The following is a 26,227-nucleotide window of genomic DNA, read 5'->3' as shown; positions in this document are numbered from 1 at the left end:
AGAGACTGCACGAATTATTTTCGAACAGTGACTCATGACTCACTCTTTTCTTATTCCCATGTGTCTCTTGGAATTCTGGTATTTTTCATGGGAGAGGAAATGGAGAGAGAAATTGAAGAAGTCAGTAGACATCAGTTACCTTGAAGATGGGTAACCCCATTGGAGAACGTGCCGGGCGGCCCAGGGCCCTGCTCTCCATGACCCTAATTTCATCACTTAGGTATTGCTGAGTGCCAAGAGCCAGCACCATCATTTTGAGTGCATTCTCTAGAGATTATAGGCACATGGCATGGCGGGGGTGGCTACTTGCCAGACTGCACAGGTAATAAGCAACCTGATTGCTCCAGGGGCCCTCGGGAAGGTAAAATAAACATGTGAACTGGGCAGGAAATTGCGGAGTCTCTGGTGAACTGGAGGAAGCATGTTCAGCTGAAAGGCTTTAAAAAAAAAAATTTTTTTTTAACGTTTTATTTATTTTTGAGAGAGACAGAGACAGTGTGAGCAGGGGAGGGGCAGGGAGAGAGGGAGTCACAGAATCCGAAGCAGGCTCCAGGCTCCGAGCTGTCAGCACAGAGCCCGATGCGGGGCTCGAACCCGCGAACCGTGAGATCATGACCTGAGCCGAAGTTGGATGCTCAACCGACGGAGCCACCCAGGCGCCCCAACGTTTATTTATTTTTAAGAGACAGACAGACTGCGAGCAGGGGAGGGGCAGAGAGACAGGGAGATACAGAATCCGAAGCAGGCTCCAGGCTCCGAGCTGTCAGCACAGAGCCTGATGCAGGGCCCGAACCCACCAGTCGTGAGTGAGATCATGACCTGAGCCGAAGTCGGGCGCTTCACCGACTGAGCCACCCAGGCGCCCCTAGCTGAAAGGCTTTTACAATGGAGAAAATAGTATAGAAGGGATAACGGGGGCGGGGGGAGGAAAAAACGGTGTGCTATCCAAACAAAACATCCTAGAGTTGACACGTTTCAGAGATCTGGGTAGTTCTTACGGACTGCCACTTCTGGCCACTATTCCTGATTGATCAGTGCAACTTGTTAGTTAAAAATAGACAAATGAGGGGTGCCTGGGTGGCGCAGTCGGTTAAGCGTCCGACTTCAGCCAGGTCACGATCTCGCGGTTCGGGAGTTCGAGCCCCGCGTCAGGCTCTGGGCTGATGGCTCGGAGCCTGGAGCCTGTTTCCGCTTCTGTGTCTCCCTCTCTCTCTGCCCCTCGCCCGTTCATGCTCTGTCTCTCTCTGTCCCAAAAATAAATAAACGTTGAAAAAAAAAATAGACAAATGAACAAGCCAACGCATCCTTCAGAATGGGAGAAGATATTTGCAAATGACATATCGGTTAAAGGGCTAGTATCCAAAATCTAGAAAGAACTTACCAAACTCAACACCTGAAAAACAATCCGGTTAAGAAATGGGCCCAAGACATGAATAGACTTCTTTTCCAAAGAAGACGTCCAGATGGCTAACAGACACATGAAAAGATGCTCAACATCATTCATCATCAGGGAAATCTATATCAAAACTACGATGAGATACCACTTCACATCTGTCAAAATGGCTCAAATCAACACAAGAAACAACAGAGGTTGGCGAGGATGCAGAGAAAGGGGAACCCTCCTTACCCTGTTGGTGGGAATGCAAACTGGTGAAGCCACTTTGAAAAACAGTATGGAGGTTCCTCAAAAACTTAAAAATAGAACTAACTACCCCATGACCCAGCAATTTCACTACTGGATATTTCCCCAGTGGATACAAAAATACTGATTCTGAGGGACACATGCACCCTGATGTTTATAGCAGCACTATCAATAATAGCCAAATTATGGAAAGAGCACAAATGTCCATCGACTGATGAGTGGATAAAGAAGGCATGGCAAAAAAAAAAAAAAAAAAAAAAAAAAAAAGGCGGCATGGCATATATATGCAATGGAGTATTACTCAGCCATCAAAAAGAGCGAAATCTTGCAACATTGTGGATGGAGCTAGAGTGTATTATGCTGAGCAAAATAAATCAGTAGGAGAAAGACAAATACCATATTATTTCACTCGTGTGTGGAATTTAAGAAGCAAAATAGATGAACATAGGGGGAAAACATAGACAAACCATAAAACAGACCCTTAATTATGGGGAACAAATTGAAGCTTGATGGGGGGGAAGTGGGTGGGGGGTGGGATAAATGGGTGTGGGTATTAAGGGGGGCACTTGTTGGGATGAGCACTGGGTGTTGTGTGGAAGTGATGAATCACTAAATTCTATTCCTGAGACAAATATTACACTATATGTTAACTAACTGGAATTTAAATAAAAACTATAAGCAAACAAATTAATTTATAAAAGCAGATAATCACCTTAATAAAATAGCTACCATCCATTTAGTACTGGTTACTCTTTTTGGTGATTTCCAGACTTCCCTTTCTAATTTAATTCTCCTTAAAACCCTGTTAGGTAGATCTTGTATCTTTTTTACAGGTGACAAACTTGAGGCCCAGAGAGCAAGTATATTTGCTCAAACACTTTGCTCTCTGCACCCCTTTGCCCTCTTAAACATCATTGAGGATCCCAAAGAGCTTTCTTCCCCCTGAATTATATTTATTGATACTTCTACTCTTAGAAATTGAAACAGAAAATCTTAAAATATTTGCTTATTTGTTCTCTTAAGGCCATTTTTACTATTAATATAAATCATATGTATTAAAAATAAGTATATATTCCAGGGGTGCCTGGGTGACTCAGTCGACTTCGGCTCAGGTCATGATCTCACGGTCTGTGAGTTCGAACCCCACGTTGGGCTCTGTGCTGACAGCTCGGAGCCTGGAGCCTGCTTCCGATCCCGTGTCTCCCTCTCTCTCTGCCCCACCCCCGCTCGTGCTCTGTCTCTCTCCGGCTCTCAAAAATAAATTTAAAAATGTTAAAAAAAAAGTAACTATACATTCCATAAAAATAGTGATACGAGTAGCATCGTTTGACACGTTTGCAAATCTCTTCAGCATCTGGCTGAACAGGAGACAGCAGGATTCTCCTGTCTGCTTCTGTGTTCAGTCTCTGGCGGTATTACACCTGTTGTCGTCCGTGGGAAACCCCGTTGTACAAGAGGATGGGGCTTGGGAAAGGCAAATAGCGTTATTGTTACTAAGGAGATAACGTTGCCTTCTGGTCCCCCTAATAGGGTCTTGGGGACTCGCGGAGACCAGGGACCACACTCTGAGAAGCGCCGTGCTCGGCCATCTCCCTGCCTCTTACATAACTTAGCATTTGGAGAGAACTTCTCTGATAACTGTTGACTGGCTTCCAGCTCCAGAGTCACCTGATCTGGAATGGGTTCCATATGGCAGATTGCAGAGCCTTTGCAGGGTTCCAGGCACTGAAGTTTCAGAGGGGCCAAAGTTGGCAAATGATTTTTAGAAGACTTAATTTTAAAATGTGTTATAACCGTATGTGAACTGTCCCTACATTCCTTCAGCACCCAGAAACAGTGGAACACAGCACCTGGTTAATAAGGATCAAGTAGGAAATTACCAGATGCTGTGTTATTTATAGTGTCCATCTAAGAGGCGTTTCATGAACTATCAAAACGAACCGAGGGGGGCGCCTGGGTGGCTCAGTCGGTTGAGCGTCCGACTTCAGCCAGGTCACGATCTCACGGTCCGTGAGTTCGAGCCCCGCGTCGGGCTCTGGGCTGATGGCTCGGAGCCTGGAGCCTGCTTCCGATTCTGTGTCTCCCTCTCTCTCTGCCCCTCCCCCATTCATGCTCTGTCTCTCTCTGTCTCAAAAATAAATAAACGTTAAAAAAAAAAAAAAAAAAAAAAAACGAACCGAGGGCTCAACCTGGGATGCCAGCCTCAGGCACCACATATGTGCAGTAGGCTGTAACTGAGGCAGTCATAAATGGTTTAAAAAGGCATTTTTCTTAAAACTCCCGTTGGCTAAGTAGATAGTTTGGTTAGGAATAGGGAATCAGGGGCGCCTGGGGGGCTCAGTCGGTTAAGCGTCCGACTTCGGCTCCAGTCATGATCTCGCGGTTCGTGGGTTCGAGCCCCGCGTCGGGTTCTGTGCTGACAGCTCAGAGCCTGGAGCCTGCTTCGGATTCTGTGTCTCCCTCTCTCTGTGCCCCTCCCCTGATGGCGCTCTGTCTCTTTCTCTCAAAAATGAATAAAAAGCATTAAAAAATTTAAAAAAAAAATAGGGAATCAGTGCTCTAAATTAGAGAAACAGCTTCCCGAATTGCACGCAACAGTATGGTTAGCCTTTCTTCCATTTTCTTCTCCTCCCAAACATCCTTATTCAAAGCGCACACACACACACACACATACACGCACCCCAGAATCAGAACCAGAGCTCACACCAACTTCCTTTCCCCTCTGACAAGACTTCCATGCTTTCAAAACCCAGGTTTGGGATCTGGTTCCTCTCAACTCTCCGTGGTCTTTCGTGCTTTGCCCTTTCAATGCCGTATCGCGTTGTTTAGGACGCACGGTATTCGTCATGTTCTTGCAAATAGAGTTATAGAAGACGTGGCCTGGAAAGCAGCCAAGATACAGTAGCGTCATCATGTCAGAAAAAGACAAAGGTTTGGTTGATCCAGGAGGTGAGGCGTGGTGAGAATGTCTGCAGAAACTCAACCCACCTGACTCCTTAGTCACTGTCAGCGACTCTCCCCTGACTTTCACAGAGGGATCACCGACTGCTTTGTTCTCCGCTTGTAACCCTACCTTTCTTTTTCTGAAGATGTGGGAGAAGGCCATCAAACTGAGCAAAGAGTTGGCTGAGACCTACGAGAGCAAAGTATTCGACTACGAGGGCCTTGGCAACCTGCTGGTGAGTCCTGGTCAGAATATATCAAGCCTCCAGGAGGAGTGTGAAAATCAGCATTCAGGCACATGTTTTTGAACATTTGAGAAAGTCGAGATAAACAGCCTCCTTTACCATGGAAAAGTAAACCGTGCTCAAAAGAAAAATGAAAAAAAGATGAGGTCCAAAAAACGTTCACGTTAGCTTCCAGATTATCTCTGATAAAGAGCTCGAGATCCTTGCCTACAGACCTCTTGCCCTTGTCTGTGCCTTTTGTCTCTCTAAGGACCCTCCGTATTCCTGACCCATCTCCCCTCTCCCCTCGCAGTTACTCTGCCTTCTGTGAACACGCCCCATATTTCAGATATTTTCTGACATCTTCTGTTCATCAAAATTACTTGTTCTGTGGCCCACATCCTCAGGGGCCTGCTGGTGGCACAGATCAGCTATTTAATATAGCAAAACAAAAATAACCCTCTAAATGTCCAGTGGTAGGCCAACACAGCATTCCATTTGATAATTGTTAGTAGAGGAATCACAAAAGGTCAGGCCACCCATTGTTAGGTAATAATACAGTTGACCCTTGAACAACGCGGGATGGGGAGGTGAGGGGCGCCAACCCCCCCACACAGCTGAAAAACCACACGACTTTTGATTCCCCCAAAACTGAACTACTAATAGCCTATTGCTGACCAGAAGCCTGCCTGATAACATAAACAGTTGATCGACACGTATTTTGTACGTGTGTTCTATATTCTTACAATGAAGTAAGCTGGGGAAAGACATTAAGAAGATTGAAAGGAAGAGAAAATATTTCCAGTCCTACACTGTCTTTATCAAAAAAAAAAAATCTGCCTGTAAGTGGACTCAAACATTTTAAACGCATACTGTTCAAGGGTCAAGTGTATTTTATTTGAGGGGATAGTTGTCAAGGTCACTTGGAAAAGAGCTTGCCCATGTGCTGTGCCAGTTCCTAGTCTCACACACAAAAATCACTTACTCATTTCCTGAACTAAACCGAGCTGTTCGTGACGTAACGTGTTACCCTTCGAAGCAAACACTGTGATAGAAACCTTCACCTCAATAGAGTAGCAATGCAGTCATGGAACCATTGTGGGAGGGGCCGGGACATGCCTCAAAGACCCCAGGTCTGGTGACCTGTTTTGCTTTCTTTAAGTCTGACTCTCAGCCCTGGCCGGGAAACCTATTCCCGTGGGAAGGATTGAAATTAGGGCTGGTACCAGATCTTGAAAAACAGAACATCACCACCACCTTCTGGGCACTTGTGGCTGAACCAAGGACTTTAACGCAAACCACCTGTGAGAACCAGAAGATTCCTGATCTTTCCTCACGGGTCTCTGTTTCAGTGCAGCCACCCTCCGTGAATCTCAGAAAGAGCTTTTGAACCTGTTAGGGGTCCTGAACCCCCTTCAGGAAACTGTCCATCACTAAACACTGCCCCCCTCCGTAGAGGCATGCACACGTGTGCATCTTTCTGCATGCAGCTTCAGAGATTGCTAGACCCTCCAAGGCTCATTCACGGACCCACGTCCCAACCCTTCGATCCAAGAAAAGGATAACGTCTTGGCCCACAAGATATTTTCCAAAGATTTTTCATTTATCTGTTGATCCATGGGAAATGACAAAGCGACCAATACTCTGATCTTCCCCACCCCTCGGTGGTGCCCTTGTAACCTCCCTGTGGAATGCCTTGTTTTGTTTTCCAGAAAAAAAGAGCCTCGTTTTATGAGAACATCATTAAGGCAATGAGGCCTCAGCCGGAGTACTTCGCCGTTGGATACTATGGACAGGGCTTTCCTTCTTTCCTACGGGTAAGAATCCTCGGGGTGGTCCTCTAAGCCATTAAGCCATGCCATCTGAAGGAGGGAAGGTATTCATCTCTGTTCCAGATGGGCCTAGCGTGTTAGCAGCTGGAGGCCCGTGTTCTCACTGTGGGAGGTCGGGGAGGGAAACCACTTCCTGCGTGGCCAGCGTCCTCACCCCACGCCCCCAGCCTCTGGTATTCTGGCAGCGCGGTTGTAAAATGACTTTTCCCAGGTGGAATGAAAAGGGGAAAAACAGAACCCTCCCCTCCACTGGTCTGCTGCTACAGATCAGGCTGGGGGAAAGTGCAGATTGATGTGTTTCCTTGTTTATTTTGTTTCCAGCCAGAGCCAGTTTGAAAGCAAATATCCCAAGGACGGGACTGTGAGAGTTTCACAAAAATAAAAACAGGCGTTGTAGTAGTGAAAAGGACCGTGTTTTTCCTTCCCAAAATTGTCTATAACGGGATACTGGTTCTAAAATCTGAAAAACAAACAAAATCGTATTTTTTCCGGCACAAACGGAAGCCTCTTTAGAGGTGGCCGTGTTTGGATGTATGATCCATTTTCCTTCCCCTAATTTAAGAAAATGTAGAAAGGAAGTACTCTGCGTGCTGCATCATTCCCAAGGAGGAGGTAACTCATTCATTCATTCATTCTGTAACGTCTGCTGAGTGCCTACTGTGTACCAGGCACATACTAGGCAGATTATAATCAGATATGGCCCTTACTCTCATGGCGTTTACAGCCTAATGGGTATAATGTTAATTGAATAATTATGCAAACAAATGGAAATTGAAACTGACCAAAACGGGTATCCTGTGCTGTAAGCGTTGGTTAACCAGGGAGCATTTACTGAAATATTAACCCAAGTAAAATAAAAACTTATGTTCACATGAAAAAAAAATTCACATGATTGTTTATAGCACCGTTATTTATAATCACCAAAGACTGGATGCAACTCAGGTGTCCCTTAGTTGATGAGGGGATTAAAAAAAATGTGAAAGAGCCATGCAATGGAATATTACTCAGTAATTAAGAGGAATAAAGTACTGGGGCGTCTGGGTGGCTCGGTCACTTAAGCATCCAACTCTTGATTTTGGCTCAGGTCATGATCTCAAGGTTTCATGAGTTCGAGCCCAAGTCAGGCTCTGCACTGGCAGCATGGAGACTGCTTGGGATTCTCTCTCTCCCCACCTCTCTCTCTGCCCCTCCCCGACTTGTGCTGCCTCTGTCTCTCCCAAGATGAATAAATGAACTTAAAAAACATTTTTTTTTTTTTAAAGGAATGAAGTTCTGATACATACAAGCATGTGGGTGAATCCCGGTGCATTGTGCTAATAAGTAAAAGAACTTAGAGCATAAGGTCTACGTACTCTCTGATTTTCTTCTTTTTCTTTAATGTTTATTTTTTATTTTGAGAGAGAAAGAGAGCGCACAAGTGGAGGACGGGCAGAGAGCCAGGGAGAGAGAGAGAATATGAGCAGGTTCCACACTGTCAGCAGAGCCTGATGCGGGGCTCAATCTCCCCAGTCGTGAGATCATGACCTAAGCCAAAACCAAGAGTCGGACACTTAATGGACTGAGCCACCCAGGCGCCCCTCTCTGATTTTCTTTATATGGCATCTGTTACGCTTAACGTAGAGATGGAAAACAGATGAGCCGTCATCTGGTAGCTGTTGGGGGAGGGTTGGGCTTCACAAGTATCAGGAAATTTTGAGTGGTAGTGAAACTGTTGTGTATCTTGATTGTGGTCATGGTTATGTTTGTCAAAACTGGCAGAATTTTACAGCAAACAGGGTAGATTTTACTCTATGCGAATCATGCCTGCGTTTTGTTTAAGAGTCGAGAAAGACTTCCTGGGAAATTGCTGTTCCGACTGCAATGTGAGCTTGGTGTTATGGAGATCAGGGTGATAGGAAGAAACATTCCAGGCAGAGGAAGTGGCAGGCGAGGGCATGGCTGTGCCTGGGAATGAAAGACCAGCACGGTGGTCACAGACAGAGTGAGGTGAGCAGGGAGTTGAGGCACAAAGTGTGGGGGAGATCACACCGGGCAGGGCCATGGGGTTGCCCCAGCTGTGTTGTCAGCATCCCAAGAGCAGGAGGGAGCCATTGTGGATTCTAGGTGTTGGCAAGGTTATTGTCTGGCTGGTATGGGCAGTGGTCGGATGTGTATAGATAAGCCACTAGAAACTGTCGCAGATTTTGAGAGAAGGGATGTCGGGATGGCCTAGGGAAGTAGCTGTAGGAAAAATGGAGGGATTTCGTACTTGATGATTATTGTTGGGCCATGTGCGTGAGGAAGGAAGGGAGTAGGTCTCTGGCCTGTGTACTAGAGGGGCTATGGAGCCATCCACTAAGATAGCAGTAAAGGAAAAAGATAGAATCAATCCGTTCATTGAATAAATATTTATTGAACTCTTACTTTGTGCCTTGTTATATTATAGGCATGGGGGCACGGTCCAAAGCAACCCAAATCCTTGAAATAATGGAGCTTATATACTAGCTTGGAAACACACACAAAATGTAAGTGAGACATTTAGTATGTCAGACGGCCTAGAACAATGCCTCACACCGTGTAGACACTCCATAAGTATCAAGGAGAAGATGTCAGGGAAGGTGAACAGAGAGGCAGGTGATGGGGGTGGAGCTACAATTTTAAATGGAGTGAATAGGAAAGGTGTCAGTAAGGAAATGACACTTGAGCAAAAACCTGAAAGAAGAGAGGGAATAAGGCAGGTAACCGTCAAGAGATGAGATGGGGTACCAGGCAGTGAGGACAGCAGGTTCGGAAGCCTTGAGCCTGGAAGCACATGACCAAGAGGACAAGTAGAGAATGGGGGCAGATGGCTCTGGGTACCGGATCGCAGAGGGCCTGTCCCATCTTTGTACGTTCTTTGTGAAAGTCTGGTTTCGGCCATACTCCGTGTGAGGTAAATTTGGAACATCCGAAAGATGCAAGTCAACAATCTGATGTATGGATCCAGAACTCAACGGAAAGTTCCCGGCTGGAGATAAAGTTGGGGGGTTATATTTGCACCTGGATGAGGTAGCGTAGGGAAAGAGAATGGGGCACCAAGGGGAGAGGGTCTAGGAAGGAGCCTTGCAGTAGGTTCTAGTCTTAAATCGGCCCTCAGTCTCGGCACTCGAGTCCTGGTAAGGCAGTGGTGCCTGCCATACTTGTGTGTGACTGCTGTGTCACGTGACGTAACGGACGTGGGTCGGTGGGCCAGCCAAAAGACTAGACTTTCCAGTTGAGACATCGGGGTCCAGATCATCGGCTGGGTGACTCTGTGATGTCGGCCAAATCCTATGACCTCCGCCTTTTCTGATGTGTAAATTGGAGAAATACTGCCCACTCCACAGGGCCGTTTTCAGAAGGAAATAGATAGCCCAGAGGAGTGCTTTACACGCCGTCAAGTGGTTTGTGGATGCTCTGTGTTATCAAAGGTGCTGGAAAATATAAATGCCTCCTCAGTGATCTAACCTACGTGCCCTTCTGTCTTACGGACTATTTCCCCAAACTCAGACTATCTGAAATTGTGTTGTCCGCTTCCCCCCAAGCCCAGCCCGGTCCCCTTCGTCCCCGTTTCTGTCAGCGGCACATGCTCTTCCTGCTCCCAGGCCAGGCATCCCCGAATCCTCCTTGATTCTCCCCATCTGCTGGCCCTTCACCAAACACCAGAGTCAAACACCAGATCTTGTAGCTTCCCCTTCTCCCACTCAGTCCTGCCTAGGATTCCTGCAGCTGAATGTGCACTCCACTGTTCAGACGAGCCTGTCCAGACTGCTTCTGTCATCCTGTCACTCCCTCCTTGCAGAACCTCCAGTACGTTCCCTGGGCCTTCGGAACTTGTGCCTGCCTTTCACTGGTCTGGCTCATCCAAGCTTATTTCTTCTACCTCAGTTCCATCCTGTCTGCCCCGTGGCCTTATCCTTCTGTTCACTTACCGTGCCTGTTTTGGTTGTCCAGCCCTTCTCTTTTCCTCTCCTTACCCTATCTGTCCACCTGGGCCCGGTCAATCTCAACGTCGTCCCTGAAGCCCTCCCTTGCAATCCGTTCTGGTCCGTGCTGACCTTGTGCTTGTCTGCTCCCGTTCACCTTGTTGCCCACGTCCCACACTTAGTGCCACCCTGTGCTCAGCTTCCTTGCCTGCCGCCGCTTTGCCTGAACGATGGCATTTCACGAGGCAGGAATTAGTCACATAAATCTTTCCCGGCTTGGGAAAACTTTCATCCTCCCTTCCCAAAGATCTGGCAATTTCGACCGCCATCGGCATTTATCCTACAAGATACGTTGCCTTCAAGTTACTTGTATCAACTGTCATATTTGCTTGTTTTCTGTTTCTGCCGGAAGCTGAGTTTTGTGAGAGTGGGGGCATCATCATATCCCTCGTGTCTTAGCATTTCCACTGTGTTTGTCCAATGCGTGTTGGTTATGTGAATGGACAAGTAAATTCTAAAAGCGATTTTCCCGGACAGTATGGGCCCCAGTTTTAGTTAAAACGGCTCATGTCTGGGCTGCCAATGCTAAGTACTCATCTGTGATGAGCAGGTGAGCAGAAACCTTCAAACCGTGGCTGCGTTAGAACTTAACTTGGGCGACATCAGCCGTGAATCAGATTACTCCTAAGCCTGAGACTTAGGAAACTTCTTTCTTAAAAAAAAAAAAAAAAAAAAAGGCTCAATTCTATTAATTTTGTTAAACAGAAGAAGAATGTAGGTTAGAATGGAGAGAACAGTATTTAGTGCAGTTATTTTCCTTGAGACGTTGACATTGCCCTCCACGGTGGGTTTTTGGGAGGAATCTAGGGACTGCTCTAAAGCATTCTGTTCTTCCCAAGTGAAAGTTTGTTGTGTTGACTCTCTTCGTGCATTCCCGTCCTGTATGTCAGTGCCACTCCAAGCGCTGGTCCACAGACCGATACTGGATCTTGATGGGAGGAGGGATTGCCTGGGAAGAAATCGCTACCCTTCCTTCCTTCATTGAGAATGTCTTGCTATGGGGAAAAAAAAAAAAATCCGGTAAATGCAACACTGTGCCCGGTGATATCACAGATCCATATCAGGGCACAAGCCCCTCATTGCCTTGTGGATGAGTGCAGAGCACTCCTCTGGTCTGTGGTCGTTGGGCCACACTACGAGAAGCACTGCGGAAGCAGCTTTATGCCCTTGACCTTAATGCCCAAATCACCCATGAGCTCTTGCCGGATAGGATGGTTGGTGCAGGGCGCGCAGTGAGTATTCAGTGAGAACGTGATGGCGCTTGGCTGGGAGGGCATGGCTTCCTCAGCACCGGGCTCTCCAGGGCTCCTTCACGCTTCATATTTAACTACCCGCCTTGCTGTCTCTGACCTGCAGAACAAAATCTTTATCTATCGGGGGAAGGAGTACGAGAGGCGAGAAGACTTCAGCCTGAGGTTGCTGACGCAGTTCCCCAATGCCGAGAAGATGACCAGCACCACGCCCCCGGGAGAGGAAATCAAGTCGTCCCCAAAACAGTGTATCCTTGCCTTGGGGAGGCCCAGCCCGGCCCGGCCACAGAAGCTAAGGGTTCGGTCCCCCGACCACTCGTTTAACCATTCTGACTCAGCCTCCCATTCTGTGTCAAAGCTTTGGGGCCCTATGTCCTTAGCTCATGGTTATGAAGTAGAGGAGAGAGATGGTAAGCAGATCTTGAATAGGAAAGGATGTTTTAGAGCCAAATGGAGAGCTTGAGGACAGAGCGTTCCTGCTCAGAATCCTGGATCCTGGATAAAGACGTCTGGCTCTTCTTTTGTAACATGCAATGACTTACTGAAAAATTAATTACATGCTTTCTTTTTTTTTTTAGATGTTTTTATTTGTTTTTGAGAGAGAGAGAGAGACAGAGTGTAACTGGGGGAGGGGCAGAGAGAGGAAGACACAGAATCCGAAGCAGGCTGCAGGCTCCAGGCTCTGAGCTGTCAGCACAGAGCCCGACACAGGACTTGAACCCACGACCCACGAGGAGCCACCCAGGCACCCCTATTACATGCTTTCTTATACATAAGTAAATAAGCGAGCTCCATGACAAAATTAGTTTTGAAGCCTTTTCATGTGTTTTGTACTAAAATAAAGATGTTCTAAAATTGAACAGTATTCAGAATAAAGAGAGGTAGGTAAGACAGAGCTGGTGTGGCATGGTAGATAAAAAAAAAAACAGTCTCTGGAGCCTCAGTGCCTGGGTTCGAGTCTCAGCTCTATCATGTACTATGTCTCTTAAGGGCAAGTTCCTTAATGTCTATGCTCCTTAGTTTTCCCATCTATAAAATGGGAATGGTGTTCATTCTTTCTCATGGAATTTTTGTAAAGGTGGAGCAAATATATGTCAAAGATTAGTAACAATGCCTGGTATTAATACAAATTCAATAGATATTGCCTATTATCATAGGTACCGGTGTAGAAAGATTCACGATAATAACAGACCAATAGACAGACGTTTAAGAGAACAGCCACCCGTTAACACACAGTAGGTGCTTGGAAAAAGACTAGTCTTTGAGGATAAATCCTTGTTTGGGTTATGAGGGTTCAGAAAACCACCGAGCTGCCTCTGTGGTATGGGAATGAAAAGAGGTCTTCCAAGAACTGAATTCCTGTCGCTTGGCCCCCGGCCCTTCCTGCGTATTCACTAGACCTTGTCGAAACTTCTTCGTTCCTCCAGGTCTTGCTTTCTCATATACGAGGTGTGAGTCTGTTTTCCCTAAATACCTAGTAGCGCTTCTGTGAGGATCCAAATAGAAAGGAGATCATTAAAACGCTCTGTCAGCTAGACCGGTGTGAGGCCCAGCCCGGTGGTGCTCAGATTTTCTCATGCGTGAGGATCGCCACGGAGAGATTCTCACTGAGCAGTTGTGAATTGTTTTTTCTTTTGTTTTTTTTACTGCTTATTTATCTTTGAGAGAGAGAGCGTGCGTGTGTAAGTGGGGGACCGTGAATCCGAAGCCAGGCTCTGCTGCACTGACGGTGGTGAGCCCAATGTAGGGCTTGAACTCACGAGCTATGAGATCATGACCCGAGTCAAAGTTGGATACTCAACGCCCGGAGCCACTCAGGCACCCCTCAGCAGCTGTGAATTCTTATTTTTTATTTTTTATTTTAATTAACGTTTATTTATTTTTGAGACAGAGAGAGACAGAGCATGAATGGGGGAGGGGCAGAGAGAGAGGGAGACACAGAATCAGAAACAGGCTCCAGGCTCCGAGCCATCAACCCAGAGCCCGACGCGGGGCTCGAACTCATGGACCTCGAGATCGTGACCTGAGCTGAAGTCGGACGCTTAACCGACTGAGCCACCCAGGCGCCCCAGCAGCTGTGAATTCTAATTCTGTATTCTTAGTACCTGTCCTGGTGCCAGGGTCTAGAGACTTCACCCAGAAATCCTGGAAGTCACTGGTCTGTCCGGACGCATGGCCTGAAACTCCAGTTTAAATGCTGCAGATTTTGGGGCGCCTGGGTGGCTCAGTCGGTTAAGCGTCCGACTTCAGCTCAGGTCACGATCTCGTAGTACGTGAGTTCGAGCCCCGCGTCGGGCTCTGTGCTGACTGCTCAGAGCCTGGAGCCTGTTTCAGATTCTGTGTCTCCCTCTCTCTCTGACCCTCCCCCGTTCATGCTCTGTCTCTCTCTGTCTCAAAAATAAATAAATGTTAAAAAAAAAAAATTTAAATGCTGCAGATTTTGAAACAGTAGATCTGCACTGGCAAGGGCCAGAAATAAAAGGTTATTACTAATTCAGACTATCAAGTCAGAGACTCGGGTCTTACCCCCGAGCTGGCTTGGAAGCCTGACTTTACCATTTTCCATTACGTGCTCTGGCTCATCTCGGAGCCTCAGATTCCTATCTTAAAAGATTTATCACATCCACCTGTTAGTTGTGTTTTATTAGAGGTAACGTATGGAAAGCCTACTTCAGGGGCACCTGGGGCGGCTCAGTCAGTTAAGTCCCTACTCTTGATTTCAGTTCAGGTCATGATCTCATGGTTTGTTGAGACTGAGCCCTGCGTCCGGCCCTGCACTGACAGCACGGAGCCTGCTTGGGATTCTGTCTTCCTGTCCCTCTCTCTCTGCCTCTCCTCCTTTCCCCCTCCTCACAATAAAGGAAGGGATGAAGGGAGGAAGGGAGGAAGGGAGGGAGGGAGGGAGGGAGGAGGAAGGAAGGAAGGATAGGGCAGGAAGGAAGGAAGGAAGGAAGGAAGGAAAAAAAAGGAAAGACAAAATCTACATCAGTCCCCAGCTATGGCCCTCAATAAACAAGTGCTATCCAAAGATCCCAGAAATTCTATTGCACAGGCTCTGGAGTCTGGCTATTTCAGAGGTATGCTTGTCAAAAAGAAATTATTTAAAACTGTTGTCTAATCCCCCCCCCTCGCCCCGATATTTCATTGATGCCTATTTCCTATGGCAAGGTTGTTTTGCCAGGTGTCTGACCAAAAAATGTCCTAGGATTGTGGCTTAATAAGGCATTTTGATAATACATAAGGAAACCCTGTTTTCCGTGCAGTCCTGGCATTCAGTGAAAAAGAGTAATTAATGCAGGTACCATGTCCCATCTGTAAAGCCGGGGGGGGGGGGGGTGGGCAGAGGGGGACAAGCAGTCCTTTCGGCCTGTGACAGCTTCATGGCCTGGCCCCTTTTCCTTAATGAGCTCGTCAGACATGCAGTGTTTCACCGTAAAGCCAGTGATGAGCCTGCCTCCCAGCTACAAGGACAAACCAGTTCCAGAGCAGATCTTAAAGTAAGGAGGGGCTCTTTTGGTTTGTTTTTAGAAGCATTTTTTTTCTCTGACACACTTGATCTAGAAGTACCTCAACACCAAAGCCTTGAACTCATTACAGTTTGGAAAACCTTCTGTTGTCTTAAACCTCTGGAGCTGCTCTAACAGGATACCACAGACTGGGTGGCTTATAAACAACAGACATTCATTGCTCACAGTTCTGGAGGCTGGGGAGTCCAAGGTCAAGGCTCCAGCGGATTTGGTGTCTGGTGAGGACACTGCTTCCTGGTTTCACAGACAATCGACTTCTTGCTGTGTCCTCACGTGGCAGAAAGGGTGATAGATCTCTCGGGTCTCTTACAAGGGCACTAATCCCATTCAAGAGGGTAGAACATAAGCACTTACCACGGAGGCTACTTCCTAATACCATCACGTTGTGGGGGGGTGGGAGGGTGTTAGGGTTTCAACATATGCACTTGGGGGGAACCCAAGTGTTCAGACCGCAGCAACTCTTTATTTTCAGTATAAAATATGAGCTTGGTAATTCGAAGGGATTTGGGGCAGGTGGGGTGGGGGTTGGGGTTTTTTTAGGCAGAGGGAGATCAGGAATTTCACTGTCAGGTTTTGGATCTCCTGGATCTCAATTCCACCCGGAAGCACTCACTTAGGAGTGGCTGACCTCACCTTGCCTGGTGGGTTCCCCAGTGATCACAGGTCCCGGTCTTTTTCCTCAGAAGCTAAAATATTAGAAGGATTGCTAGAACTGTGATAAAACTATTACAAATGCGATCACAAACATGGATATAAGTACATACGCCTTTTTAAATGGCGAGCTGTGGAATGGATCCGTAAATAAGAAAATTAAGATGTGCAATAAAATGTGCACCCCCTCCCGCCTTCCTTATGAAGACTGTGTCTGTTTTGAGATTGCTTAGGGGATAAGACTCGGTCTGTGGAAGACGCGGCCCAGGGCTTGTTTGAAGTTTGCTCAAGGAGCACTTGTTCTAAGAGAAACTCCAGCGTTGTGGCGATGTCTCTCTCTCCCCAGCTACTACAGAGCCAATGAAGTACAACAATTCCAGTATTCCCGGCCATTCCGGAAAGGAGAAAAGGATCCAGATAATGAATTTGCTGTGAGTCCATCCACTTTGCCCTCTAAAACAAGGTCAAGTTGCCATCCAAATGGAGGCTTTCCACCTGACCGCCACAGCAGAAACTATGGCACACGAGTGGTAGAGGTTCTACGTGCTTACTGCATAGACAGCCAGCTCATAAGCTCTAGACTCACCAGCCCCATCCATAAAAAAGGGGCTCTACTGTGGGGCTCCGACGTTGCGTTGAGTATGATGGGAGCAAGTCACGCCTCTTTGGACCTCACATTTCCCCTCTAGAACATGAGAGGGCCCAAGTAGATGATCCTTTGCAGCTTTAAACATTTTGATGCCCATTCACTAAGGAAGCATTTGAGAACAGAATCTCACTGAACTCAACCCTGGCCATTTTGGCCTGGGAACTGACCCTTCCTATTGTCTTTCCTTCCACCAGACCATGTGGATCGAAAGGACCACGTATACGACTGCGTATACCTTTCCTGGCATCCTCAAGTGGTTTGAAGTCAAACAGATTTCAACGGTGAGTCACTTGGAATTGGAATTCAGAAAATTCTTTTGTGTCTCCAAATATAATAAGGGCCTTTGTTAAGTGCCCCTCCGGTTCTCACTAGGCTGGCCAGCCTCCTCTGGCCAACTTTGTTTTCCAAAAGAGAAATAAAAGGCATGCTTGTGTAATAGAACGCCTCTGTAAAACTGATGTTACAAACCAACCCTAAAGGTTGCTCACAGTCAATGACTCTTTTATGACCAAATGAGTCTTGTCTCCTCATAATCCCACCAAGCGCCCCAAACCATTTTCAGAACGTCTCCTTGGAGTTTCCTGCCAATCAGATTCTTCTCTCCCAAAACATTTCCTCTTCTTTCATTCGTGGCTGATCACATCTACCAGTCCCCCCATGCTCTCCCTTCTCCAGCACTCCCAAAGCTGACCCTTTTACCTTCTTAATATTTATTAAATCTGTTTGTTTGTTTGTTTGTTTTCCAGCTCTCCTAATGTACCCTGTTTTAGTCCCTCATTCATCTCTGGTGGATGCCATGGAAAAAGCCCCCTCATTGGCCTCCTGCTTGGGCCTTCACAGGCTTGTTTTCCACACTGTCTCAGGGTGTGAGTTTCCATAGTGGAAAGCTGACCGTATCATTCTCATGCTCAAAACCTTGCCATGGCTCCCCAGTGCCTAGAGCATAAAGCCCCTGCTCCTTAGGACACACATGCAGAATCTTTGTGACTCGGTTCTGCCACCTCATCTCTTCAGGAATCTTCTGGAACGAAACTGCTCATTCCGTGCTATTTCAACCCTCCTTGATGATGCAGCGTTTTCTCTGCCCAAAGTGCTCCTTCTCAACCTAACTAACTCCCACTGAAATTCAGTTAGGTACCTGCTTCGCCAGGAAGCCATCTCTGAAACTCCCAGTTGGGATTAGATGCCCTTTCTCTGCCCCGTTGCAACCCGGGTTTATTTCTTTACATTTTTTTTTAACGTTTATTTATTATTGAGAGACAGAGCATGAGCACGGGAGGGGCAGAGAGAGAGGAAGACACAGACTCTGAAGCAGGCACCAGGCTCCGAGCTGTCGGCACAGAGCCCGACGCGGGGCTCGAACTCACAAACCACAAGATCATGACCTGAGCCGAAGTCGGACGCTTAACCGACTGAGCCACCCAGGCGCCCCAACCCGGGTTTATTTCTAACAAGTTACTACCATGCTTACATGTCTTGAGACGCCACTAAAACCGTAGGCTCCTCCCCGCCATGAATTCTGTCTCAATCACTTTTGTAACTGTAGAGCATAGCCCGGTACTTGGCATGAAATACACTTTGAGGAAATATATCCTGAACAAATCTGAACGGAAATCCGATGCCTTCCATGCCACTAGTAATAATATCGCTATCCCTCAAGTGTGAATATGATTTTTGGACAGAGACTTTTGGAATCAGGCTGTGGTAGGAGGTCATTTGTCTGGCAGTGGCTAAAATGAAGAACGCGGGTTTTCTTGAAACCTGGCTTTGAACACTTGCCCACAGGAATTGCTTGAACCTATATTGAATCTTATTTCATTTTCGTCCCAGATTCAGCTTGGATACTCTTTTTTAATTTTAATGTTTATTTTGAGAGAGAAAGAGCATGTGTGAGCAGGAGGGGCAGAGAGAGGGAGAGAGAGAGAGAACTCCAAGTGGGCTTTGCACGATTAGCACGGAGCCTGGGGGCAGGGCTCGATCTCACAAACCATGAGATCGTGACCTGAGCCAAAATCAAGAATCAGACGCTTAACGGAGCCACCCAGGTGACCCCAGCTTGGATATTCTAATACATCCCGTTATTTCTGGCTGCTTCTGACCACAGAACCCATACTAAGGTGACTTAGGTATGGTTTGAATGTGTGGCTTCCAAAACTTACCTTTGCTTGTGGCAGAAACATCGAGCCCCTTGCCAGTGAACTTTTGGGACGTTGCAGAAGTTATCTTGGATCAGATATCCTGCTACTCTCTTGTCACTTATCTTCTCAGAAATATCTGAGGAAGCTTTGCCTAAAAGGCCCTCATTATTACATCTACCTTTTTTTTCCCCCCAGATTTCTGGTAGACCTTTTGCCCCGAGAAATGATCACTACTATAGCTCTAATTCTAATTTTTAGGTCATCCTTGTACTTTCTAAGGACATTTTAAGTAGTTTACTTCACAACTTAGCAAGACCATTTCAAGGAAGTGTGGGATCCAAATAGACATAACCTTGACAAACACAGCTTTACTGTTTTATAGCCTGGTGAGAATTTTAAACCTTTTAAAAGGAACACTTGGGGGGCGCCTGGGTGACTCAGTGAGTTAAGCATCTGTCTCTTGATTCCGGCTCAAGACATGACCTCACAGTTCGTGAGTTCGAGTCCCACATCAGGCTCTGCACTGAGCACACGGAGCCTGCTTGGGATTCTCTCTCCCTCTCTCTCTGTCCCCAGCCTCTCAAAATAAATAAATAAATACTTTTAAAAATAAAATGAGAGGAACACTTAGGATTTTTTCAAAACTTGCTGTGAATTCACAAAATGCCCTTTCACTCCCTTGTCCACTATCGCAGGAGGAAATCAGTCCCCTGGAGAATGCCATAGAAACCATGGAACTCACCAATGAGAAGATCAGCAACTGTGTTCAACAACACGCCTGGGACCGGACCCTCTCTGTGCATCCTCTCTCCATGCTGCTCAGTGGCATCGTAGACCCGGCTGTCATGGGGGGATACTCCAACTATGAAAAGGTGGGCTGGGCCCTGGAATCCCCACTGAATCCCATGTCATTCCGTGACTCTCGCTCCGTGGCTCTGTGCGGCTGGTGCATTAGTTTCTTACGACTTGGCTGAGAGAGTTTTTCACTGTGCCCTTTTTACGAATGAGCAAATGAAATTGATGAAAAGCTGATCCCTGACCTCACACCTCCTAGAGATCCTCAGCAGCTCAGGCAGGGTTGGGCCACTGCCTGATAAAGAGTCACTGACAGATCAATCTAATATACCATCTCTGGTTGATTTACCTGTTGTTCCCTCTCCCTTTCTCCACTGAGAAGTAGAAAGCTTACAGGCGGCCCCAGAGGTAAAGATGCTCTAGAACTGAAGAAGCACCCGTGGGAAAGGCAGAACTGTGCTCTATCTAAAATTGGCTTCTAGGGGCACCTGGGTGGCTCAGTCCGTTAAGCGTCCGACTTCGGCTCAGGTCATGATCTCACAGCTCATGGGTTGGAGCCCTGCCTCAGGAACTGTGCTGACAGCTCAGACCCTGGAGCCTGCTTTGGATTCTGTGTCTCCCTCTCTGCCTCTTCCCCACCCACACTCTGTCTCTGTCTCTCTCTCTCTCTAAAATAAACATTAAAAAAAATTGTGCTTAACGGAGTTAATGTATCCAACATGTAAAAAAAAAAGTGCAAGTAATGGAGGCAAGATTTTTAATTATTCACTATGTTTCCAGTGGCTAAGTAATTTTGGAGTCCTCTTGCTGAATATAAACAAACATTTGGCTACTACACTCCTGTGGAGTAGCCGGGAGAGTGAGTGGAAAGAAAAGGAGATGAACGGGAAGGGCGAGTGGTTATTAGGTGGGCTGATTCTGTTATTTCCGTTTATACACAATGTCCTGAGAAGACCAGGGGCTTTAGAATCAGTCACTCCTGTGACCCAATCCCAGCTTCCCATTGGCCACCATGTGCTCTCGGGTGAGATACGTCACCTCTTTGAGCCCCAAGCTTCGTACCTCTTTGAGCCCCAAGCTTCGTACCCCAAGCAAATGAGGAAAATGCCTACCACACAGAAGCGGCTGGACGCTTATCTTGTATATAAGGAACATCGCAGAACACTTGCCTTCTAGTTGAGGCTTGATCGGTGTTGACTTCTTCCTCTCTCCTATCTGCCTGGAGACAAAGGTGATCTGAACGGGCAGGGCTCTGCGGCTATTGCTATTAACAATCTTCTTTTTTCTCCTTTCCCTTCAACCTTTCAGCCTTCGGAATCACTACACTTAGCAGCTGGGAAAGACCCAACACCAGAGATCAGTTCTTGTTTGCCCGTGCTTAGTGTTGATAATAACCTCCAGTGTTATCATGGAATTCAATACAAAACTAGGATCCAGAATATAATCCTTTTTATATATATATATATATATATATATATATATATATATATAATATATATATATAACGTTGTAAGGATTCTGGTGGGTTTTTGTGTCCTGTAAACTATCTAGTACTAATTTCGATGTGTTTTTCCAAGTGTTGTTTTTTTTACAGAATGGCCCTGTTCGAATTCAGATTCGTATATGCCAGTAATCTGTGAATAGTATGTAATTTCATATGAAGTTTTTTCCAATGTCAGAGACTTCTAATTTAAAACAATTTTTAAAGGGGAAGTTGGTTACGTACACAGATAGATTTCAAGACTTTTAAAAATACTAAATTGCACTTTTAATTAATATGGTATGCATTTGTAGATTTTGAAGCGTAAGAAAAAAAGGTAAATTCCTTGATCGCCATGACCCCCACGGCAATTAATTGGGAAATCTATCATCACCTACCAATACAGGTGACCTATCTTAAAGCAGCCCATTAGTCACTGCCGGAATTCATCCGCCCTTTTCTCTCACAAGGCAGGACTCTTCAAAAAAAACCTGAATTTCAGGGCGCTGTGCTGCAGTGGTCGTTGACTCAACCAATGTTCTGGGAATCTCAGTGCCTTTTATCTTACATCAGAAAATCGATTCTAACTTTTGAAGATTCAACCTGCTTCTGTTTGGAGGGTGAAAGTGGATGAAGATTAAAGCCATACTACTTTTTCATTCATTTCTCCCTAACTATGGATCCGGCTACAGTGTGTGTTCTCCAGATGTGGTGTCCTGCTTCCTGTCTGTGATACTCAGCCTGCATATATTTATAGCCCTTGTGGTGTTAGTTTGCTAGGGCCACTGGGACAAAGGCACAAACAGGGTGACTTCAAACACAGTCCGGGAGCCCAGTAACCTGAAATCCGGCATCAGCACGGTTGGTGCCTTCTGAGGGCTGTGAGGAAGGATCTGTTGCCCTCTCTCCTAGCTTCTTTTTTTAAAAAAAAAAATTTTAATGTTTTATTTATTATTTTTGAGAGAGAGCGAGAAGTGGGGCAGGGGCAGAGAGAGAAGGAGACACAGAATCGGAAGCAGGCTCCAGGCTCTGAGCTGTCAGCACAGAGCCCGACACGTGGCTTGAACCCATGAACCGTGAGATCATGACCTGAGCCGAAGTTGGACGCTCAACCAACTGAGCCACCCAGGCGCCCCAGCCTCTCTCCTAGCTTCTGAGGGGTTGCTGGCAACCTTTGGCACCCCTTATCCCTCTTCACACAGCGTTCTCCCAGTGTCCAACCTTCCCCTTTCTATAAGGGCATCAGATACGTGGAATCGATGGTTTCGTCCTACTCCACTGTGACTCCACTCTGACACTCCATGGTGACCATAACTACACCTGCAATAATCCTGTTTCTAACTAAGGTCACATTCTGAGGTACCGGGGCTAGGACTTCAACATATGAATTGGGGCGGGGAGGAAGCCAGTAACATCCCATAAGATGTTAAGATCCCATAACATCTTCACGCAAGGTTGAATTTGAACATGCTCTATGTTCCATACCAAATGGGCTGGTCGCTGATCCCTTTTTTTTGCTGTTTTTTTTTTTGTTTTTTTTTTGTTTTTTTTTTTTTTTTAAACTGTATCCTGTAGTTTCAGGAGCTCTTGAGTCTACCTACAGGTTGAGGTGACTTCCATAGTATTGGAACAGAAGAGTGAGGGGAACTTTGAGGGTTGGTCTTTGAAAGCACTCTCAGAAATGATGGCTATGGTACAAGGAAAAAAAAAGTTTTCCTGTTTTGACTTTGTTAGAAATGTTCACCACAGGCTTTTTAATTTTTTTTCCTCATTCTGTCTTACTTGTTTTATTTTATTTCTTAGTGTTTTCTTCCTTTATTTATTTGAGAGAGAGAGAGAGAGAGAAAGTGCGAGCAGGGGACGGGCCCAGGGAGAGGGGGACAGAAGTTTCGAAGCAGACCCTGCACTGTGAGCGCAGAGCCAGATGTGGGGCTCGAACCCATGAACCGCAAGATCATGACCTGAGCCCGAGTCAGACGCCGAACCAACCGAGCCACCCAGGCACCCCAATTTTGTCTTTAAAAATGGTCTCTTCTGTAACATCTACGATTATAGTTTGAGTTTGGGTTTTGTTTCACTATTAGAGGGACTTAGCCCTTGGGACCACGAATGTTGATTGGCAGTGTTACATCTGACATGGTTTTGACGTATAATAAGACGCAACGCAAACTGCATTTAATATTTACGAGACATTTTTGTGTGCATTTAATATTTACGAAACATTGTCTTCAAAAGAGCCTTCTGGATCGATGAGAACTAAGAGGGTGTGGATATTAATCTTCCCTCAGTATAGGGGGGAAAATGTGATACAGCTTATAGCAGCAGGAAAACTATCAGGCATATCCAGCCTGTTAGTTTTTTGCTTTTTCCACTATAATATCCGCGCACTTAATCTACTGAACAGCCTTCAGATATTGGCATTGGCATTGGTCCTTGGGGCAAGTTCTTTCAATGAATGCCAGTCTGCTGTGCTGCTGATTATTTGGTTTGTGCCCTTGTGTGTGTCTGGTGTTTGTTGAGAAGGTGCTTGGATTAGGCATTGCCCAATTCCAGAAAGACCGCAAAAGAGCACATACCTTTAGAACCGTCCACGGTGGCAGAAGGGCTGTCCCAGGTAAGGAAGGAGGATTGCCTTAGTCATTTCTGGTTTATCAGCTAGAACAAGACATTTGTCCCCCTTCCAGGCTCCGCTCCCCTCCCTCTAGGGTCAAATACACAGATGGGGACGTGTTCTAATTCTCTCCTGTGCCCTGTTTTTAGGCTTTTTTTACGGAGAAGTACTTGCAGGAGCACCCAGAAGACCAGGAGAAGGTTGAGCTGCTGAAGCGACTGATAGCATTACAGGTGTGCTCCTAGCGACATGTATGGCCAGACAGCGCTCGCTCACTCGCTCTCTCTCTCTCTCTGTCTCTGTCTCTGTCTCTACTTTAGTGACCAGTGAGAGAAAATGCAGCCATCCCACCCAGTCTAGCAGTGGCTTATGCACAGACGTGCTCCCCGGCTCGGGAGGGTTTGCCTTTTCTGTCAGCCCTTCCCCAGTCACGGGCCTGCTTGTATCCTTGTGTATTTCTCTGAGCCCTTGACCCCAGGGTGGCCGGTGCCCAAGCCCTGCACTGACACGTAGCTTTCTCATTCGATACGTGCTGTGTCTACCAGTTTACCTGTCCACCTTCACCCCCATCCCTCCCCAGCCTCCCAGTCTGAAAAAAATCCCCTTTCCTAAACCGTGTCTCCTTCCTTTCATGCCCCTTCTTCCCAGATGCCCCTGCTGACGGAGGGTATCCGCATCCACGGGGAGAAGCTGACAGAGCAGCTAAAGCCACTGCATGACCGGTTGTCGTCTTGTTTCCGGGAGCTCAAGGAGAAAGTGGAAAAGCTCTACGGCGTTATAACACTGGTAGGCTTTGTCTAAGGAGCCCGTTGACTTTCTCGGCCTCTTTTACCGGTTATGATGTTGATCAGGTTTTCAGTTGCCAGATGAGTCCAAATAGCAGAGGTGTGGCAGGAAAACACGGGGGACGGGCCTGGAGAAGACGTGATGTGCTGTTGGTGACCTTCCACAGTTGACATACTAGATGGGGGTTCTCGGACTTGAGTGACCGTCCGAACCACCTGGAAGGCTTACGAAAACACAAATTGCTGGGCCACATCTCCAGAGCTTCTGGTTCAGGAGGTCTAGGGTGGGGTGCCCAAGGGTTTGCATTTCTTTCTTTCTTTTTTTAATTTTTTTTTTTTAACATTTATTTATTATTGAGAGACAGAGAGAGATAGAGCATGAGCAGGGGAGGGGCAGAGAGAGGAGGAGGGACAGAATCCGAAGCAGGCTCCGGGCTCTGAGCTGTCAGCCGAGAGCCAGACGTGGGGCTCTAGACTCACAAACCGCAAGACCGTGACCTGCGCCGAAGTCGGACGCTTGACCTACCGAGCCACCCAGGCACCCCGAGGGTTTGGGTTTCTAACGTGCTCCCAGTAGGTGCTGATCCTGCTGGTCTGGGACCATAGTGTCCGGGCCCCTCTACTAGCATTTGGGAGCATTGCTGGTCCCAGATGCTGGTTTTTACTGTCCCGTTTAGCCCAATTCTTAGTGTTTTTCCTAGCCTTTGTTCCTTTTTTATTTTGACGAGAAGTTGACATTCTTCGCACCTCTGAAGGGGAGAAAGAATCGTGAAGTTCATTTTGCAATGCAGATAGTGATTTCGTCATTTGTTTTGACAGCTCTGACACATCTCTCCCCACAGTGTCTTTGTGCCCGAGAAGTTGGGTGGATTGGTGCGCGCGCTCAATAAGCTTTTCTCTCTGGGGCACGTGGCTGATTCAGTCGGGAGAGCGTGCGACTCTTGGTCTTGGGATCATGAGTTCAAGCCCCACACTGGGCATAAAGATTACTTAATAAAAAAGAAATAATACCCAATTTTTCGCTGCAACAATCGATTGAATGCCTGGATCCAGCTTCATTTTTCTGCTTTTTAATGAGAGTTCGTTCACCTTGCTCTCTTTAACTGTCTTACTCTTGAACTCCGATTTTCCGATTCTCTTTCCTTGAATCAAAGCTCCGCATTTCTTTCCGTGTAGTCCTGTCTGCCATTCCCACACCTCCACCGCCGCTACCTTTTTCTCCTGAGCATCTTTGTAATCATTGCTTTCAGTCATCCAAGGGTTCGGTTGTGCCTAACTCCCTAGCCTACCACCACTTAAGAGCTTTCTTCTAGGAACATTTGTCTTTTATGTAAGTTCCAAGGGGAAGGATGTGACTTACACCTATTTAAGTCGTTTTTATTAGATCCGGGCCAATATTGGCATGTAAATTTGATATGGTGGCCAATTGGGGCGATCAGCCCTACTGAAGACCTCTCTTAATGATAGTAAATTGATGCTCCTTTACTTAAGAAAGATTCACCATTTACATCTTAAGCATCAGGTCTACAGTGTCATCTGAAACTTTCTATCAGGCCAGTATTTTACCTTTTTAGCGGCTGAAAGAAGATAAACTGGAGGAACTGGAGAAGCAGACAAAGGGTTTTGCTATTCTTTTGGGGGGTAATGAACAGCTCGGGTTTTCTTCTCACATGGCTGACAACAAATTATGGGGAATTCTTCTCTAAGTCTTAGAAAC

General features: G+C 46.6%; 1 protein-coding gene across 12 annotated transcripts in view; it reads left to right on the top strand.

The window, feature by feature from the left end:
- Positions 1-26,227, top strand: part of DOCK5 (dedicator of cytokinesis 5) — a 221,998-nt gene that overhangs the window by 180,106 nt on the left and 15,665 nt on the right. For 9 of the 12 annotated variants that reach the window (XM_030312351.1, XM_032592834.1, XM_032592835.1 and 6 more), the window contains 9 exons: positions 4,732-4,821; positions 6,522-6,626; positions 11,981-12,122; positions 15,290-15,371; positions 16,399-16,483; positions 16,896-16,982; positions 19,535-19,711; positions 23,875-23,958; positions 24,374-24,511. In XM_030312351.1, the coding sequence (XP_030168211.1) occupies positions 4,732-4,821; positions 6,522-6,626; positions 11,981-12,122; positions 15,290-15,371; positions 16,399-16,483; positions 16,896-16,982; positions 19,535-19,711; positions 23,875-23,958; positions 24,374-24,511 (990 nt within the window). The other 3 variants (XM_030312352.2, XM_032592836.1, XM_032592837.1) reach the window with 3 other exon arrangements.

The sequence above is a fragment of the Lynx canadensis genome, chromosome B1, assembly GCF_007474595.2.
Source record: "Lynx canadensis isolate LIC74 chromosome B1, mLynCan4.pri.v2, whole genome shotgun sequence".
NCBI classification, from domain to species: domain Eukaryota; kingdom Metazoa; phylum Chordata; class Mammalia; order Carnivora; family Felidae; genus Lynx; species Lynx canadensis.
Note: the sequence above shows the minus strand (reverse complement) of the source record. Positions and strands in the feature narration are given on the sequence as shown.